A 19,030-nucleotide genomic window follows, 5' to 3' on the forward strand; every position below is an offset into this window, starting at 1 on the left:
CAGGGGTGTGGGGGATGTACTGTCAGGAGTCAGCATCACTGTGGCCATGTTGATTCATTTCCCTGGTTAGGAGATCATGGTGAGACCTCACAGCGATTGCTCTGACAGCATCAGCTCTGTACCATGAGTGAAGGGGGTTCATTTAGGGACTTGTTTCCAGTTCTGAGTATGGTCCTTGCTGTTGGCCCTGTCAAGTCATGACACTGTACCCCATGTTACAAGGCACCCCGCTTCATTAAAAAACCCGAATTTTGAGTTTGGTTTGCTCCAGTAGCTGAAACTGTACTGCGCTTTGTTATGGCAAGGCTGAGCTCATCCATCGCTCACTTCCAGGCTCCTGGGATTCATGCTCCCCTCACGGCAGTGCCATTGCTCCTCGACACGTTCTAAGATTTGTTTAATTTCCGCTTATGATGTGCTTTAATTTTGTCCCCCCAGTCACCGATTGACCATTTTCTGTGCTTCCCTCCTCTCCTTCCACGTGTGCTTCTGCTGGACACGTCCATAGGGGAGTTCTCAGGTGTGTATCTGGCAATGGCATTGGTTGGTATTTCTAACATTCTGAACATGTGACGCTCCCTTTTTTTATCCGCTTTCAGTTCTTTTGCCTTTTCAGACATCGTCATAATTTTGCAGCGATCAGAGGATATTATACAAAAACCATAAATTTTTAAATGACATAAGTAGTCTTTATTCGGTATAATTAAAACCATTATAATTCTGCATCTTTGGACATTTATAACCGAGTTTCTGGTGATGGTGCGTTTTGACATGCATAAAAGTAACTATGGTAAGAGGCTAGAATATACCTTAAAAAGTGATTTCTGGCAAATTGGTAGTGTAGAGTGGCAGTAAACAGTGCAGTGTTATGCTGGCCTAACTGATATGGATTGCTGTGGATATGGCCAGTGTAATGTCTCGAGGCCCTAAGGTACCATTTGCATTACATAAAGATTTACTAATGTTGGAGATGCTTCTCTTAAAAGCAAATTTCAGTTTACACAGCAAAATAGGCTAATTCCAACTGACCAAAACATTAATTGATAGCCTAGTCAAATTGTCATTGTTACCACTTAATTGTTAATACAAAGAATGAATTAAAGGCTAAAGTAAAAGTAAGAAATATATGAATTCACATCTTTAATTCAGGTCGGTTCCTTTCTCCATACTGCACACTGTTATTATCTGTGTTCTCCAGAGTCATTGCTTACAGAGATCATGGCAGTCTTGATCTCTTTTCCAGCCCAATGTATAAAAAAATGCTTGCAGCCATCTGTATACTTGTCTCTTTATCGCACCTTTCCAATCACCTTCTCCCTGTTTAATCTCTCCACACCACTCCTCTCCTACTGGATCACACATTCAGTGCGAGATAACTTTTTCGGTAAGGCATCCTGGCCTTATTCACCCTGTTGTTGCTCACTGTCCGTTCATCCTCCGGCTCTCAATGGCACTGCCTCCCCTTGCTTACCTTCTCTTGCTTCGCCCACTACTCCGTCTTGCCTGAGCTTCGGCAGAAAGATTTACAAATATATTTCCCACTTTAATGAACCTTCGGCGTGCCATTGTTTGTTTTCTGATTTTTTTTGTTTCGTTTCCTCTTTTATTTCACCATTGTATCAATGACACAGCTACAAGAACCATAGTTTAATGACTGCGTAAAGTCAACTCTACAATGGAAGACCTTTTTGGCAAATGTAACGGGACATCAGGTAGCCTAGTGGTTAGCGCTACTGCCTTTAGACCAAAGATCACAGGTTGGTGTCCCACCTCCAGCCGTAGTACCCTTGAGTAAGGTACTTACCCTAAAATTGCTCCGGTAAAGTTACACAGCTGTATAAATGGGTGAATCATTGTAGATACCTTAACATTGCAAGTTGCTTTAGAGAAAAGCATCAGCTGAATGCAATGTAAATGTTTGTATCTGGTGTCTCCACACATAATTCAAAAGGAATGAGAACCCAGACTTGGTTCTGACCATCTGCACTAACTCTAATTAATTCAAATGTTATGTAACACACCGAACAAAATGGTGAGAAGGAAGCATTTTCCGCTCTGAATGATGGAAGCCAAACTGCATTGAAATGTGAAATCCGGGGTGTGTTTGATTTTACTGACCAACAAGAATTGTCTCTCCTGTACCCACACGGCTTCCGTGTGACTCATACAACGTGTCAGAATTAACAGAGGGGGTTAACACTGTGGTAAATTCAGAAGCAGTGCCTTGAGTCCTGACAAAACGCAGACAGCCTTGATGTCTTTTGGAATATTCCAAATGAGTCAGATCGTGTGTGATCTGGAATGGCTGTCACTGTCCTGCATGTCTGAGAGTCTTTCTATACATGCAATGAGTTTGGCTTTCATTGTGCTTTTCCCAAAAGATTTTTACACCATGTCATTGCTTCCTGTGTCTATTTTGTGTTGCTTAGCAGCCTTCCTGTTTATTTTCTACCCATTGCATTTTTTTTTTTTTTTTTTAACTTTTCATTCAAATATATATACCATAGTATACCTTCATAGTTACAGAACTCCTTTGCATACTTCCCCCAAGGCTGTTTTACTGTTTTACTTAAGTATCCATGTCTTATATTGAATAGACTGGCTCCTCAAGTTACAAACACTTGAGTTATTAATTTTCTAAGATTTTAACATTTTCTAGTTTATTTATTTTAAACTGCATTCCCTTATGGTTGTATTTCCTAAGATTTCTCTCTGTTGCAGAATGAAACCACATTTGTTTCTGCACCCAGCAGTTAGTTAACAGTAAAATGCACCCAGGGAGAATAAGAGTGTTGGGCAACCTTTATTGTACTTGCTTCCACAGGATTTGTTGTTTGTGTGTGGTGTTTGTGAGTGTTGGTGATCGAACACTGCGCATTTATGGGGTGAATTGGTCAAAAGTTGGCAATAAATAGGAGTTTTTGAAGAGAGTGGGTTCATTTTCAGTCATTTTAATTAATTTTTAATGTAACTGCAGAAGCTGACAAAGATTGGAAATATTTTTGAAATGAACTCGACAGCAATAAGAATTTAACAGGAGTATATGGACATGACATTTTTTTATTTCCAGAATTTTAAATGAATTACTAAAAAGTCATAAAAGTGTTGCATTCTGATGGACTGGAGTCCTGTCCAGGATATGCTTTGCATCATGTCCTGTACTTCCAGGACAGGTGCTGGACCCCCACAACCCTGTAACAGGATAAATGGCTATTGAAGCCAATGGCTATTGGTGGATGGAAGAAAGTGTTGCAGAGAATTTAAAAAAAAAATATTATGGCTTCATTTGTTTTTACAGAATGTTACCCTTGAATAAATGGAGGTACATCTATATTATATAGGTTTTCTTGACTGTGACTTTATGGTAAAAGTAACTTTGGAGTTACAGACAAGTTACGAACAGACTTCCAGTCCCAGTTGTGTTTGTAAGTTGAGGAGTCATTGTAAAGTATCCCACACAGAAAGAATGTTTACAACAGAACACGGAAATTGCACACCTCCTCTCACAATGGTGCATTAGTGATTAAGAGTCTTATTAGAGACTAATGTCCACAGAACTGCTAGCTGTTTCGAGGGATTCATTGTGTCCTTGCTAATGCTAGCTGGTGCTTTCTTGTAGGGATGGGGAAAGAAGTGGAGAACCTCCTGACAGAGAACAAGCAACTCCTGGAGACCAAGTAAGAAATGGAAGCATTAGGACTCTGAGTACATTTAGCAATGACCAAGTTCAGAGGTGTGGAAACTTTTCCCTCTTGTCAATTTATGCTCATATACTGCTATTCCTTCACCTTCCCAGGAATGCCTTGAACATTGTGAAAAATGACCTGATTGCCAAAGTAGATGAGCTGTCTGGTGAACATGAGGTTCTCAGGGAGGAGTTAGAGGCTGTCAAGCAGTCTAAGGTCAAGGCGGACACTAGAGTCAAGGAACTGGAGGAGGAACTAAAGAGGTGAGAGTCAGAGTATCAGATGCTTAATGAACATATTGGACTCCCACAGAGCGTGGTACCTTTACCCGAAAGTTGAAGAGTCACAGTGGTATGGGCAGCAATTTCTTCATGGTTGTGTAACAGCCAAAGAATATGAAGCCATTTTACAGTACCAGGTGCACCTTGTAGTGCAAAAACTTTTCCCTCATGATGTTCCCATATTCCAGGATGATAATGCCCCCTACAAACTGCTCAACAAATTGAAGAATAATATAATGAATACCAGAATGAAATCAAATACCATCCATGGTCACCCCAATCACCAGAACTTAACATCACAGAACCATAATGGAAAGTTGAGTACAGAGTGTCAAGTAGATTTCCACTTCCTTCATTCCAAAAAAGGAACTGGAGACTTTTCTTCTTGAAGAATACTGCAATATCCCATGACACACAGATCAAGACTTGTATGACAGCATTCCAAGAAAGATATAAACTGTTATGAAGGCAAAGGATGGCCTTGCCTGTTAGGTTTTTGATATTAATATATTGTTATATGTTTCTCTTATTTTGTCTGTCACCTGTACTTGGCCAATAAAATGTTTTATAATCTTTTCTATCCAGATTAAAAGCAGAGGCCTTGGGGGTAGCACAAGACATGAAGGAGGACGGAGCAGAAGATGTAAGTCTGGGCACAGTAATTGGTGCCGTGCAGTAACTGAAACCTTTTAACTGTACATTCATCTGATTCTTCATGATTTATTTATTACTTTAACATGTAATACAGGAGTAATGATAACTGAACCAGTGGTGGACAGTAAAAAGGAACTCATGGGCACTCTGTCCTTGGCAGTACTCGTCTCCTCTCCAAGATGATGTGTCTATGGCCCAGCGAAGGCGCTTCACCCGGGTGGAGATGGCAAGGGTGCTCATGGAGCGCAACCAGTACAAGGAGCGGCTGATGGAGCTGCAAGAGGCCGTACGGTGGACAGAGATGATCAGGTGAGCTGCAGTGTGGTCATGGTCTTGCATGGTGGGAGGTCATATGACAATGTGTCTTAGAGAGTATCAGGTCTTTCATTTTTGGTCCAACACTGAAACCTCCTTGTTATGTGTACTTTGTATGCCAAGAACTGTTTACAATGTGTCCAGTTCAGTTCTTTTAACACAAGGTCTTTGGGAGCTACACTGATGTTGATATTACATCGGTGAGATACATTGGTGTAATTAACTCTGTGTTTTTATTCTGAGATGTACATCACTATGGAGAAAAGCGTCTGCTAAATGAATAAATGTAAATGTACATGGAGAGGACTAAAGTTCTGAGAGGTTTTCAGTTTTCTGTTTCTGTTTTCAGGGCCTCCAGGGAAAATCCTCAAATACAGGAGAAGAAGAAATCCACGATTTGGCAGTTGTGAGTGTGGAGATTATCATATTTCAAGTGCTGCAGGTCACAAACAAGGCATGTTTTTCTATACATATGGATCAGGGCTCACTGGGCCTCTCTAAGCGTACTGTGACCACAGTGACACCAGCTGAAGATGAGGTAACACTGTGACTGGTTCCCTGGCATTGCTATTGATTCAGAGAACCGGTCTTGTAAAGTGTGTATGTTGTGATGGTTGTGATACAGGTTCAATCCTATCTGGTCTGCACCTACCTTTTGTGACGAACTTGTGGGTTGTGTGGTGCTCAAAGTTCTGGTTTATCTTTTTACATTCTCCACTCTGCACCTTAGTCTGTCCAAGATGTATATGCTTTCCTGTTGCATGGTAGGGACAAGGTTAGATATGATACAGTAAGATTTGGGAGAATCAACACTTTATGATATTTTGTTACGCTGCTCCTACAACACAGGAAAGGCCTTCTTTTTGCACCTTTATCTTCTTACACATATTCAAAAATACTGTGTAATGTTATATATATAATACTGGTATCAGGCAGTGCATGGTGCCTTGAAGTAGGTATCATCAAAGTGATATTATCTGCATTCACCTAAGAGGATGGACCTAAGTGTGTGTCGGAGAACTCAGGCTCGTGGTTGGGTATGCAATAGGTGCTCAGGGCTTTATGTTTCAATGTCTCTTTAGCTTTGCTCGACTCTTCAGTGCGTCCTCCAGCCCCCCGCCCCCCAAGAGACCTTATACCAGCGTCAACATCCACTACAAGTCACCCACACCAGCTGGCTTCTCCCAGCGCCGCAGCCACACCTTGGGTCAGATCTCCACGTCGAACCGCACGCTAGAATTCTTCCCCGAGGAGTGAGTGTCCCCTACCCTTGTTACCTGTCATCTGAGTCCCTGTCTTTCGAGAGACAAGCAATGACTGAATGCTTAGAGAGTAATATTGGAATCCCAGATACACGTAACTTTATCAGATGTATAATATTCAAAATAGAAGTGTCAAAACCAAGGAGGTAAACAATACCATTTGTTTTACCAGGTGCGTATGTCAACATGGTGTTTCTCTATGGATATAGTGTCTTGAGTTTCGCTGTTCTGTTTTACTGTTGGCCATTTTAGTGATTTTTCAGAGTTTTCTATACCAAAGCACAACTTCCATTACCGTTTCCTTTACAGTAAATCAATTGAATTGTAAAACAAATAATACATTTTCTCTGCTATGACTCAGACTGACTAGGAAGAGATGCTGGAAGAAGTCAATAAGTGTCTTTTGTTGATAGCCTCCAGTTTCATTATGTGAAAAATTCAATTTATTTGGTTGATGTTAAAAAATGTTGTAAAAACAGGGTGCTGAAATGCATTACAATATCATGAGGGTTTGTTTCCAGGCCAGTGGAATTCTTAATAAATTTCAGAATTTCCCAGCAATGGAAAGATGTGCTGGAACAAGGGCTATAATAAATGTGGTGTTTAACTGCTGATGTGCCAGTATGAGGTGCTGAAGAGAGTGTGAAGGCAGTCTGTATGATAATATTTCCGTGTCCCCTAGTGTGTGGTGCTCCCTGTCTCCTGGCCTGCAGGCTGCCAAGTAACAGTGTCACGTTTTCCGCCAGTGACAGTGCGCTGTCTGCGCGCCGTGAGCAGCGCCGTGAGCAGTACCGCCAGGTCCGAGAGCACATGCGCAGGGAGGACGGACTCCGCCAAGCCTGTGGGTGGAGCGTGCCACCGCGTTTTAAACAGGTACCCTTACTTCCTCCTGCCAGTCCAGCCACTCTCAAGCAGTCCCAACATGCTTTGCATCCCCCTGCTGTGTGTCACTCCCAGGCATTTCTGATTTTCAGCTTCATATAGTTCTTTCCAGTTCTGTTTCAGGTCTGTTTGTATTCAAAGCACTGTATTGCCAGACTAGACATTTACATTTATTTATTCAGCTTTCCTTCAAAGCCATGTGCAATTCAGGCTAAATGGTATAAACAACAGAACAAAGAGCTTGACATTTAGATGTGCAATTGTCATCATAGTTTGTCCAACACCACTATTTTTGCGCGCACACGTTACACAAGGAGCTGCAAATTGAACTAACTCTGATAGGAAGTGCAAAGATTATTGGGACGGATAATGTGATACAATTTCTGGAGCCGTTAGGAGATCAAGAGAGAAGCGGGATCGCAAGAGATGAGTTTTGAGACAGTTCTTCAATGCTGAAAGGGGTTCAGTTCTGAGGGAGAGCGGAACCTCATTCCACCACACTGGAGCCAAAACCGAGAACCTGCAGACTTTCAGTTTTGGATTTCTTGTGAATGAGACCACCAAGCAGCCAGAGATGGATGGATGTTATGTTTAAACATTATAGGACCTGCTGTATTGTAGATGACTGCGTTTACCAAGAGCTGGGAACCTGCAGGTGTCAGAAATCTCTGTAGAAAATGGTTTTGAACAGTAGATCATCTTGGCCTAGTTAAATCCTGGCTGACTCAAAACACATCCATTAGGTTTCTTGTAACACTTCCTGCCCCACCCCACCAAAAAAAAAGAGGCAAGTTGTTTAAAAACGCACTTGTTGGGTGTTCACACTTGATGGGTGGTCTGAGCTCTGACACAGCCAGACAGAAACTGTACTCTTACTCGACATGCCAGTCAGGACTCTGACAGCTGGCAGCTTCTTGTTGCCCAGCCCCTCAGCACAGTGCACTGTACAGATTTTTAGCCTCTCTCTGCGTATGACTTCCTATTTAACAAGTACAAAGCCATTTTACCACAGTCACTATCTGAAATGTGCACATCTGTCCTGTCAGTGCTACCTTCCTTGGGTCTAGTCTGATTTTCTGGCCCCGATGGTTATAAAGAGCCACAGTCTCATGGAACTAGTAAAAATATTCCGAGCACTGTCTGTGTGGCATCTGGACCAGAGTCCGACACAGATGTGTGTTGCTGTAACGTCCGAACACAGACGTAAAGTATATTGACCCCACATGCCGACTGTGTTTAAAAGTGCACAGTGGAAACTGGAAAGTACAGTGTAGAGGTGAAACGATGAACACGGGATAAAGGAGACGCACAGTGTATTCGCACAAAAGTGAAAAGTGAAACACGAATCTCTGAGCGGGACTTGAACACAGAGATGTGATGAAATACTGGACTGGAACAACGGACCTGGACAGGAGTAGATGGGACAGGGACTCAGAATTGGAGCATAAACACCTATGGAATAAGACTTGAGAAACAGGTAACAAATGTTTGTTAAAGAATCACAATGAAACACTGATGAAGAATTCGCAATCCTGCCTCAGTTCTTTAGTCCTTTTATACTTGACTAATCACCAGATTGTGAACAGGTGCACGGGTTTGGGCTACTGGCACTGAGCGATGTCTCCTCTGGTCTCTGGGGGTTTTTTCCCAGTAGGTCATGACAGTATGGCACAGCCATTAACTAAATAATATTTTCCTCTTAAATTTCTTTCATAATCACATGTTTTTGAGAGGCATGGAAATACGCACACACATTTTCAGAACTGCTTGTCCCATACGGGGTCGCGGGGAACCAGAGCCTACCCAGTAACACAGGGCATAGGGCTGGAGGGGACACACCCAGGACGGGATGCCAGTCCATCGCAAGGCACCCCAAGCGGGACTCGAACCCCAGACCCACCAGAGAGCAGGACTGTGGTCCAACCCACTGCACCACTGCACCCCCGGCATGGAAATAATCAGAAAATATCTGGAGAAAACAAGGAGACATCTGGGGAAAAGTTAAAAGTGAGGCTTGCAGCATGCCTCTGCATTTTTCTTCTGCTTGTCCAGCCCTCTTAGAAAGCCTGCAGGTATTGGCTGAGAAATTAGTCTTTGAATAACATTAGTTTTTTGATCACATCTTTCAAATTTTACCACTCAGTGCACACGTTTAGATTTCTTTGGAAGTGTGTTTCCGGGAACATTGGCTACCTGGTTATTGTGTAGTTCTCTACCCATGTCCAGCATGGTGTGGCCAAGTGTCTAGTAAAACCTGCTAGTAAGAATGGAGGTGTAGAGTGCCACAGTCTGCTTGATGGGGGGTGTCAGTATCCAGGCCATTGGGTCCTTGGGGGCGTGGTCCCTGAGCCATCGGCTGTGGCGTTGCGCTCTAACTTTAATCTCCCACAGACAAACCCTCTGCAGGATCGCTCGCAAGACGGGCCACTGAAGAAGCACCAGGCAAGTGAGACCGACAGAGTCCCAGCATGCACTAGCGTACACCCCTCCCAACCCCATCCCAGTTCAGCCTCACCAACAGTGACTCATCCATGATCTTTGTTGTTAGCGAGCCCTGCTGTTGTGAAACGACCATCAATGTGTTGTGCAACCCCGTGATAACGTCAGCTCTCAGCTGTTGTCCCAAAATCGTCTGCGTGTCCGTGCTCCCTAAATCAGTCCCTTACGTCCCCTTTACGTCCTTTAGGATCTCTGTCTGTCTCAATCTGCCATACAGAAAGGCTTTATGAGAAGTGTTTATCACCTTCAGATCCTTAGGTTTCTGTTCAAAGGTGAGACTTTTGATTGACAGCCGATGCTGTCTGGACACTCCTCTCTGCGTGCAATTTCATAAATTGCACAGAGGAGGTGCCAGGGTAGTCGAGCAGCCCAATTTGTGCCTCCACCTAGAGCCGGACTGGGTCTGTCTGTGCAGCCAACGCTGCTTTCTCTGCCAACAGCTTAGTCCCAATGACAAGGAGGACAACCGTATAAAGAATGTTCCGGTGCCAGTGTACTGTCGCCCCCTTGTGGAGAAGGATCCTACCAGGAAGGTAAGGAGAGGACATCTCTTAGTAGTTAATCTAGTGTCCGCCATCTCTTCACGTTACATACTTTAGAGATGGAGATTTTTGAAGATGCAAACATTTCTTCCAGATTATTTATCTGTCTTAGTCAAATGAAACCTGCATTTCCGCATCCCATCATTAGTTGGCAGCTAAATGGACTCCAACGGAACGAAGGTGCGGAAGTGTCTTAGTTCACCAGGCTTCCGGAGTGTTCACAGTTCATGTCTGGTGTTCCTGAGTGTCAGTGGCCAATATCAAGATGATGAATATTTCACAAGTATCTATACAGAGAAAACACCGGTGGGTTTTCATATATTCATTATAACCCCCAACATTAGCTGGAATTTACATGAGCTGTCATGTGATGTTCACAGCTGTGGTGTGCAGCTGGGGTGGATTTGACTGGCTGGAAAGGGGATAAACGGGACAGCCCATCCAATGGAGCGCTGAAAACTTCATCAAATGACACAGACCCCCTAACAGCAGACAGCAGCAGAGAGGAGATCAAGAGCAGCCATAGTTCTCCGGAGAAGAAAAAGGTACCTGCGGACTCGCTGTTTTCCATTTGCAGCATTACCATCTTTTTCCGTGGTTCACCTCACTGAAATGCTTCTCCTCTTCTTCTCTCTCAATGGAAGGAGCTCCGCGAGACCGATTCCATGAACAGTCGAGTTTGGATACTCACCAGTACGCACTCCGCCAGCAGCGTGGTCATCATTGACGCCAACCAGCCCGGCTCCCTTGTCGACCAGTTCAACGTATGCAACGCACACGTGCTCTGTATTGCCAGCGTACCAGGTAGACATAATCTCACCTTTGTTTACTATCTCACTTTATCTCATTTTTGCACTTTGATTTCTTTCTTCCTTTAATGGAATAAAGAGTCTCCATCACTGCCACGATGCATGACATGTATTATTAATCAGTGTAAAACGAAAGACATTTCCAGAGAATAAATCTTTTATCTTTTATCCTGAATCAAAACAGTCAAGCTGCAGTTTATGAGGACAGTTCCCTGCACTCTACTTCTCCTCTTTCCCAACCGTTCCTTCTTGCAGCGGCCAGCGAGAGCGACTACCCGGCGGGGGAAATATTCCTGGAGCAGGGTGAGGGCTGCTCGGACGAGACGAGGGGTGTGGAGGGCATGCTGGCTGGCATCACGTTGGTGGGCTGTGCCACAAACTGCAGCGTGGTCCGAAGCAACTGCTCGTCGCGCACAGACACACCCGTGCTGGACAGAGGCCAGGGTCCGTATTAATGCTGCACATATGTAGCATATTTTAAAGTGCTTGATTCTGATGTCACATGGTCGGTTTTTCTCTTGGGTTATTGTTCATACAAGAAATCATTTGAAGGAACTGCTTTACATCACTGGCATTTCTTAAGTTAAACACATTGCATTATGACTTGTGCTGTTACAGCTGGTGTTTTATACGGTCCTGTGTTTATGTTTTGGAGTTAAACTTTCAATATGGCTGTTGGCGTTCTTAGTGAACCATCTGACATGTGTGTCTGTATGTCTGTGTGTGTCTATGTGTATGTTTCTCTGAGTGTTTCTGTGTCTGTGTGTGTGGACGTGGACATGGGCAGTGCCAATGGTAAGGGATCTGTGTTCCAGGCCATGTGGCTCCAGTGCTCAATGGGAAGGTGAACCCATCCCAGTCTGCAGAGGAAGCCACGGAGGCCACGGAGGTACCTGAGTCCACGGTCACCGAAGCAGAGGGAGCACCTGGCCCCCCAGGCCCTTTCACCGAGCATGTCTTTACTGACCCCCAGCCCCCGGCAGCAGAACCCCCCATCAGCAGGTGTGCTCAGCAGCTTGGTACTGGTATCAGTTTATTTCAGTTTTTTCTTGAAGGGATTTAGTCAGTGCACTGATTCAAGGCAGGTACAACAATGAGCTTCGCTGAAGTTCTGATGCCATTTGAGCTGCTTTTACCCCCTGTTATCTAGGAATCTCACTTTCCCTGTGTGTCCCCACTCATTTGACATCCACAGGGATACTTCACAGTTTAAGGAGCAGACGAATGCCACAAACCATGAGACAGGAGAAGGGGCAGAAGAACCGAAAGCCAGCACCAGCGCTGCCCCCACTATGTGGCTTGGAGCTCAGAATGGCTGGTGTGTACTCCTCCACTCTGCCATCACTCTGTCCAGTCTTACAGGTGCTTCCTTTCTAGGATGTAGTGCCAGGTGTGACTTTCAGTAATGGGTAACATTAAGTAGTATCCGGAATGCCGTGGTGTGATTTTTGAACTGGAAGGTCTCAAGAAGGGAGCTGCTGTTGCACCCTTAGAAAGGTGCATATAATTTGAGCTGCTTCTAAGTATCCAAAATGCAGATATTTGCAAAGTGTTTAAAACTGAATAGGGTACTAAATAAATAAATATGCCTTAGATAAAGCTGATAAAGGGTTAGAAACAAACTGTTATTGATGTTTTAATGCATTACTTTGTGTTAACTATGTGGAAAAGGGTATTTTTTTAAAGAGACACAGTAAGGTTTTGAACATCATCACTGTTGTGCCTGTGTTATTGTGTGAAAGAACAGGAGACTGTATCCCACCAGTATCAACCTGTGTGTCTGACCAGCAACTCTCTCTCTTTCCCAGGCTTTATGTCCACTCTGCAGTGTCCAACTGGAAGAAATGTTTGCATTCGATCAAACTGAAAGACTCGGTCCTCAGTCTGGTGTAGGTATTCAAGTATTCTCACTCATCCTGCAAACAGCAAGAGGAAACATAAAATTGTTTATCATTTTGTTTTCAGAGCTACGTGTTACAATTAGTTCACATTGTGTGTATGCGTTAGTACATCCAAACAGGTCTGTGGTGTTATTTAGGTTGTTTTTGTCCTCTGTGGGCCACATGTGGTCACTCAAAGCGGTCTTACTGTTGTTATGACCTGGTCTTTATCGTAGATTAGCGATGTGACACTTAAGCAGAGCTACCTGTGCTGTGCTCCTTTGTCTTCCAGGCATGTTAAAGGCAGACTGTTAGTGGCCCTTGCGGATGGGACCCTTGCCATCTTCCACAGATCTGAAGGTAAAGGGCTGAGATGCAATAAGTGTTGCAGATCCCACCTTTAGTCTTGCACCTCTTATAACTTGTGTTTTGCTCAAAGCAAAGTTTCTCAGTTGACCTGATCTGGGTTATGGATGTAAGTTGGTCCAGCTGGGTCTTGCTTTTCTCTGCCTGTATGTGTACGTGTGTGCAGATGGTCAGTGGGACCTGACTAACTACCACCTGCTGGACTTGGGACGGCCCCACCACTCTATCCGCTGCATGGCTGTGGTGCATGACAAGGTGTGGTGTGGTTACAAGAACAAGGTGCATGTCATTCAGCCCAGGACCATGCAGATTGAGGTGGGTTAATAATATATAAATAATGTTAACTTTTTGCAGGAACTGAAATTGAATCTTTTAATAATTTGGTGGGAATTAGGTGTAGAGGATGACCAGGAGGTTTCATAGTACAGATTAGAGCCATATTGGCATCTCTGGTAATTTAGCAGCACACACACTGCATGGTAGTACTGGACATAGAGAGACTAGAGACTGATTTCTCCTCACTCACAGAGCCTGAGGAAGGTGGCATAATTGACACTGTAATGGTATTGATATATTTTTTCAGTATTTATTATTGAAAAAGATTATATAGTTATCGTTTGTAAAAAGGAATATTATTAAGTTGCCTTTTTGAATTCCTGCTGGTGAACCTGGCGACTGTTAAAGAGTTAAACAGAATTTGAGGATATTTTTTTCTCATCAATTCCTTTAGAATAATATTCACACTCCAAAAAGTGCTTCCTTACATTTTTTTAATACATTTCGTCCATGATAAATGTGCAGTTTAGCTGATCTCTGTTTACATTCTAGTTTCCAACATTTTAATGTCGGTCAGCAAATCTCCATCCGCTTTTCTTAAAAAGTTGTGCTGCATCACTGTCTCAATAAGTTTTTCATTACTGTCATCACATAAATGATGCACAACCCTGATTTTACTGGAAGTGACACCAGCAGGTGCCAAACAAAGGCTAACAGGAAATTATCAGAAATAATTCCATTTAATGGATTAAAAAGAAGCTGAAGTGATAAAAAAATTGTTAGAAACCCACGCTTTTCCCTCCTCGATTTTCAGAAATCATTTGATGTGCACCCGCGCAAGGAGAGCCAGGTACGCCAGCTGGCATGGGTGGGCGACGGTGTATGGGTGTCCATCCGGCTGGACTCCACCCTTCGGCTGTACCATGCGCTCACTCACCAGCACCTGCAGGACGTCGACATAGAGCCCTACGTCAGCAAGATGCTCGGTGAGGGTCCCCCTCTGACACAGCTTCACAAGCGGCTCATCCACTCGTGATCATATGATATTTTAAAGCATGTAATACGCAGCGAAGCAGTTGATACAAAGGGCACCTGGTTTTTCTTGTGTTCACGCAGGTACCGGAAAGCTGGGCTTCTCCTTTGTGCGAATCACGGCGCTGCTCATCGCAGGGAACCGTCTATGGGTGGGGACGGGGAATGGAGTGGTCATCTCTATTCCACTTACGGAGAGTAAGTGTAGACGTTACACGTGGAGCTCATTGCTGGAGCTGGACCTCCACATATAAACGAAATTTAGTGAACCAAGCGTAAACTCTGCGACAAAAGAGTATAACAGATCCGCAGTTGGTCCTGCCAAAATTAAATATCAAGTCACTGGTAGTACAATATTGACACGGGGGTTGTACTTATCTTTTCAAAGAAATGTCAAATAATCAAAGATGGTGCTTAGTTAAATTTCTGTAGCAATATATGTGTACTGACACCTCCATCAGAGTCAAGGATCTCAGTTTTGATGACTGACGTTCTCATCCTGCTTGTGAAATGTCACATTTAAAAGTCTCTGCTCTCTACTTCTCCCTGACTCCATGTCTTTGTCACGTTGCCGATGTCACCCTTTCCGTGCAACTCTCTTCTCCATCCCGTCTGTCCGTTCTTCCATTTTTGTCGCGTACCCTCTTCTTCTGTTTTACCTTTGATCTCTAACATGTCTTCCTGTGCCATGACCCTGTTTTCTGTTTCCCCCTTTCGTCCAATGCCACTTTCTCTTGAACTGCTCCTCTCCGTCTCGTTTTACTCCGCCGTCTCTTCCTGCCATGCTGTCCTCTAGCTGTAGTCCTTCATCGGGGACAACTTCTGGGTTTGAGGGGTAAGTCACAGCTCTACCTCCTCGCCTCACTCCCCCCACTTTCTTGTCATGCCATGGGTTTGCTTGCTTCGCTGTCCTTGTGTCGCATGCTGTTTGGAAGTCCTCCCACCCATCGGTGTTTTCTCGTGTGACAAGTTGATCCTGTGGCGGGGAGGTGGGGGGTTTATCCCTTATGTGTACTTGTGTGAGAGGACGCCAGCATCGTGACTGTAGGGTGTGCTGCTGCGAGGGGACTTTTTGTGTGAAATATGTGTGACATCTGTACCGAGCTTTGAGTTTGCAGTGATTTCTCCACACGTTCTTTTTATTTGCCATTTTACGTATCCCTGTAAACAAGAGGGACGTAAATTGGTTGGACTTCAGCGATCTGCTGCTGCTTCATTTGCTTGCAGCTGTTGCATATCTTTCTTAGTGATGCACTTAGCAATCAGCCGTTTGTTTTGGGTTCTGTTTCGGAGCAGACGGATCACCCTTCCTTTGCTGAGATACGCGCCAGCCATGTACCACACGAAGCCATTGCTGTCAGTCCTGTTAGCTGCGGCTCCTTGGGCAGCTGCGCTCGGTGCACATCCTGCACGCTCGTCCGTCCGCTCCTTCACTACGCTTCTGTTCTTCCTCCTCAGCCAACAAGGTTTCCCCCACCTCCTCTGGAGGGGTCATCCATGTGTACGCAGACGAGAACTCGGAGAAAAGCAGCGGCAGCTTCATCCCCTACTGTTCCATGGCCCAGGCACAGCTCTGCTTCCACGGACACCGGGATGCAGTCAAATTCTTTGTCTCTGTGCCGGGTGCGTCCAATCATGGACACGTAGTCTTGAGCTGCTGCTGGCTGGGGTGACAAGCACCTCTGAGGATCATTGGGAAGTACCAGAAACAGATGCCTCACTGAGTACTGAGTACTGTCTCTCTTTCCCTCTCAGGCAATGTCCTGGCCACCCTGAATGGCAGTGTGCTGGATAGTCCTTCTGAGAATCCTGGATCCACAGCACCCACAGAGGCAGGGGACAAGACAGTTCAGAACGTGTTGGTGCTGAGCGGCGGGGAGGGATATATCGATTTCCGCATCGGTAAGCAGAAGCACATGCACACTTGTTAAAGGCCTGGCAAAAATTTATTTGTCGCATTTTGTCATTAAACAGGAAGTCCAGAAACACTGAGTCTGTTAGAACCGTTTGGTGAAGTGGACCTGAACGGAACATGGGTTCCCACGTGGGTCACATAAATTGCTGTTAATGGCGACTTCTGTGCCTTCCGCAGGGGATGGGGAGGACGATGAGACGGAGGGCACCGAAGATGCGTCGCAGGTGAAGCCGGTGCTGGCCAAGGCCGAGAGGAGCCACATCATCGTGTGGCAGGTGTCTTACGTCCCCGAGTGACGCTGAAGTTGCCATGCAGATGTGTATTTCCTTGTATCTATCCCAGTCTTCCCAGGCACGCCCCCCCCATCCCCCAAGTGTTCGACCAAAAGATCCCACCCCACAGCAAAAAGGTGTAAAAAGAGCCCTGCTGCACCTGATTAGAGCGTTTGTCCCCAAACTGCCCTTCTTTCTTTCTACCACCGTAACTGTATGGAACTACTGCTTACCCTACCAATACCCTACTGCTGTACCCTTACTCTTTCTCACAGTTTACTTATGGCCACATGGGGCAGGTCTGCCACACATTGACCTATCTCGAGTCCCCGAATTCCTGATAAACACCCAAACAGCAGTCAGAAGTGATCAAATCTCAGCTGTCTGCATTATGGTTCTTGGCAGTAACCGTTTCTGAGGTGGGAAAAGGCATTGTGGTTGAGATGCAAACAGTGTCCCTGGAGACGCCATTGTAGAAACCTGAAATATAAAGAGTGATGAGGTTTGTTGCTGCCTTACATTGTAAAAGGAATGAAAGGGAATAAGTAATTCAGTAAGAAGGACAAAGTAAGTGGACGCATGGGTTAGAGGTTATGTAATTAAAAGGGCTTATTTGAAGGGAACCTTTCGAAAACTCACACACATAAAAAAACTGAAATTAGCCTCAAAATATTACTTAAACTGTGAATAAGAATGATGTAGAGATGCTTTGAAAGTGCATGCTGTAAGATATAATCCAGACTTCAGGGTTTCTTAAATGAAGCAATTCCTACAGGGTCATTTCATTTTAATGTCATACATCTTTTAGGGCGTGACTCTTAAAGTCTGCATTGTGAATTCCTGCATTACATCACTAAATCCATGTAGTTTCCACATCAAGAAGCAAAAAAAGTTGTATATTTGAAATGATAAGGACTGGTTTTATGGTGTAAATATTCAAATGTGATTTTATTTAAATAAAAACATGAGGGAGAACCTGGTTTTTGACAAACAGTAAAACAATGTGTAGTTTTTTTAAAATTATGCTGAAAATAATACATAAAATGTACTGTACCATTTTTAAAAAAGGTAAATAGTTCTAGGGACCCCTATCTTCCTGCTTTTGCAGGATTCTTCTGCGCTAAGTGACAACGAGGTAAAGATGAGGGAGAGGTCCAGCTGCCAATGACTTGAGGATCAGTCAGGTACACTCAGTAACAGCAGGAGAGTGCAGAACAGATGCCAAGTCCAGGAGGAATGACCCACGTTCATGATTGATCATACTGACAAGGTAGGCAGGAAGACAGGCTGCACATGCAAAATGATGGTACCAAATGCCAGTTTCCTGTCAGTTACAGCAACAATACTGGTCAACGTGCTACTTTCCCCTTGTGGCCATCAGTAAGCTGTGCATGATGGCCCCACAGATCCCTCCAGACTGAATGTCTTCATAATGTAAACTTCTCTAAGTGAAGCAGCAGTTGCCACCTCTCCTCTCCCACCAAGTTCTCCTAATGATCTGCATCCCTGTGTATTTAACTCATCAAAAGCCTCTGTATCTGTATGTATTAAACATATTCAGGCTAAGGAATCCACACTCATGAGTCGTTTTTTGGTGAAGCTTTTTGTGCACGTTACATTTATGTTTATTCATTTAGCAAATGCTTTTCTGCAAAGCGATGTACATCCCAGAGGACGATACAAAAAGTACATCAACAGAAAGAGGGATCTGGACAAGTGATTCTTAAGTGCAGGCCATTATTAAAAACTATTAAACATAACAAGTACACATTCCTTCAGCACTGAAGAGATCGGGGAGAAGTGAGTCCAAAAGAGATGACTTTTAAGACTCTTCATAAATTTAGACATTCTGCAGTTCTGCGTGAGAGGGGGAGATCATTCCACCACATCGGAGCCAGAACGGAAAACGTTTGAGCTTTTTAATTTGGACCTCTTGTGCGTGGGACCAACAAGTGGGCAGAGATGGAGAGATGTAGCAGTCTGGTTAGGGTGTAGCGAGTGATCAGGTCTTGGACATATCAGGGAGCAGATACATTGATGGTTTTGTAGGTCATAACCAAAATATTGAATTTGATCTGGGCAGCTATAGGAAGCCAATGCAGAGAAATGAGTAGAGGAGATACGTAGAAACGCTTTTCAGCAAGTCAAACACAACTTGGGTAGCAGTGTTCTGTATCAGCTGTAGAGGTTTGAAGGCAGTAGCTGGGAGGCCAGACAGGAGAGAGTTGCAGTAGTGCACATGGGATGTCACCATGGTTTGGACAAGTAGCTGGGCAGAGTAAGCAGTAAGGTAAGGACGAATCCTGTGGATGTTGTGCAGGATGTATCTGCAGGTCTGAGTTGTGTCTTCGATGTGTTG

General features: G+C 44.3%; 1 protein-coding gene across 7 annotated transcripts in view; it reads left to right on the forward strand.

Annotated features, from left to right (window-relative positions):
• Positions 1–18,240, forward strand: part of mapk8ip3 (mitogen-activated protein kinase 8 interacting protein 3) — a 31,984-nt gene extending 13,744 nt beyond the window's left edge. For 4 of the 7 annotated variants that reach the window (XM_018734974.2, XM_018734976.2, XM_018734978.2 and 1 more), the window contains 25 exons: positions 509–520; positions 1,367–1,384; positions 3,620–3,677; positions 3,797–3,949; positions 4,553–4,610; positions 4,782–4,930; positions 5,286–5,342; positions 6,019–6,189; positions 6,945–7,071; positions 9,472–9,522; positions 10,020–10,112; positions 10,502–10,666; positions 10,766–10,925; positions 11,186–11,374; positions 11,746–11,932; positions 12,126–12,248; positions 12,739–12,819; positions 13,103–13,170; positions 13,343–13,491; positions 14,267–14,438; positions 14,569–14,682; positions 15,281–15,319; positions 15,943–16,107; positions 16,240–16,386; positions 16,577–18,240. In XM_018734974.2, the coding sequence (XP_018590490.1) occupies positions 509–520; positions 1,367–1,384; positions 3,620–3,677; positions 3,797–3,949; positions 4,553–4,610; positions 4,782–4,930; positions 5,286–5,342; positions 6,019–6,189; positions 6,945–7,071; positions 9,472–9,522; positions 10,020–10,112; positions 10,502–10,666; positions 10,766–10,925; positions 11,186–11,374; positions 11,746–11,932; positions 12,126–12,248; positions 12,739–12,819; positions 13,103–13,170; positions 13,343–13,491; positions 14,267–14,438; positions 14,569–14,682; positions 15,281–15,319; positions 15,943–16,107; positions 16,240–16,386; positions 16,577–16,695 (2,825 nt within the window). In that variant the 3' untranslated portion in view covers positions 16,696–18,240. The remainder of the gene's footprint in view (positions 1–508; positions 521–1,366; positions 1,385–3,619; positions 3,678–3,796; positions 3,950–4,552; positions 4,611–4,781; positions 4,931–5,285; positions 5,343–6,018; positions 6,190–6,944; positions 7,072–9,471; positions 9,523–10,019; positions 10,113–10,501; positions 10,667–10,765; positions 10,926–11,185; positions 11,375–11,745; positions 11,933–12,125; positions 12,249–12,738; positions 12,820–13,102; positions 13,171–13,342; positions 13,492–14,266; positions 14,439–14,568; positions 14,683–15,280; positions 15,320–15,942; positions 16,108–16,239; positions 16,387–16,576) is intronic. The other 3 variants (XM_018734977.2, XM_018734975.2, XM_018734980.2) reach the window with 3 other exon arrangements.
• Positions 18,241–19,030: the final 790 nt, after the last annotated feature.

The sequence above is a fragment of the Scleropages formosus genome, chromosome 20 (assembly GCF_900964775.1).
Source record: "Scleropages formosus chromosome 20, fSclFor1.1, whole genome shotgun sequence".
In the NCBI taxonomy this organism is placed as follows: Eukaryota; Metazoa; Chordata; class Actinopteri; order Osteoglossiformes; family Osteoglossidae; genus Scleropages; species Scleropages formosus.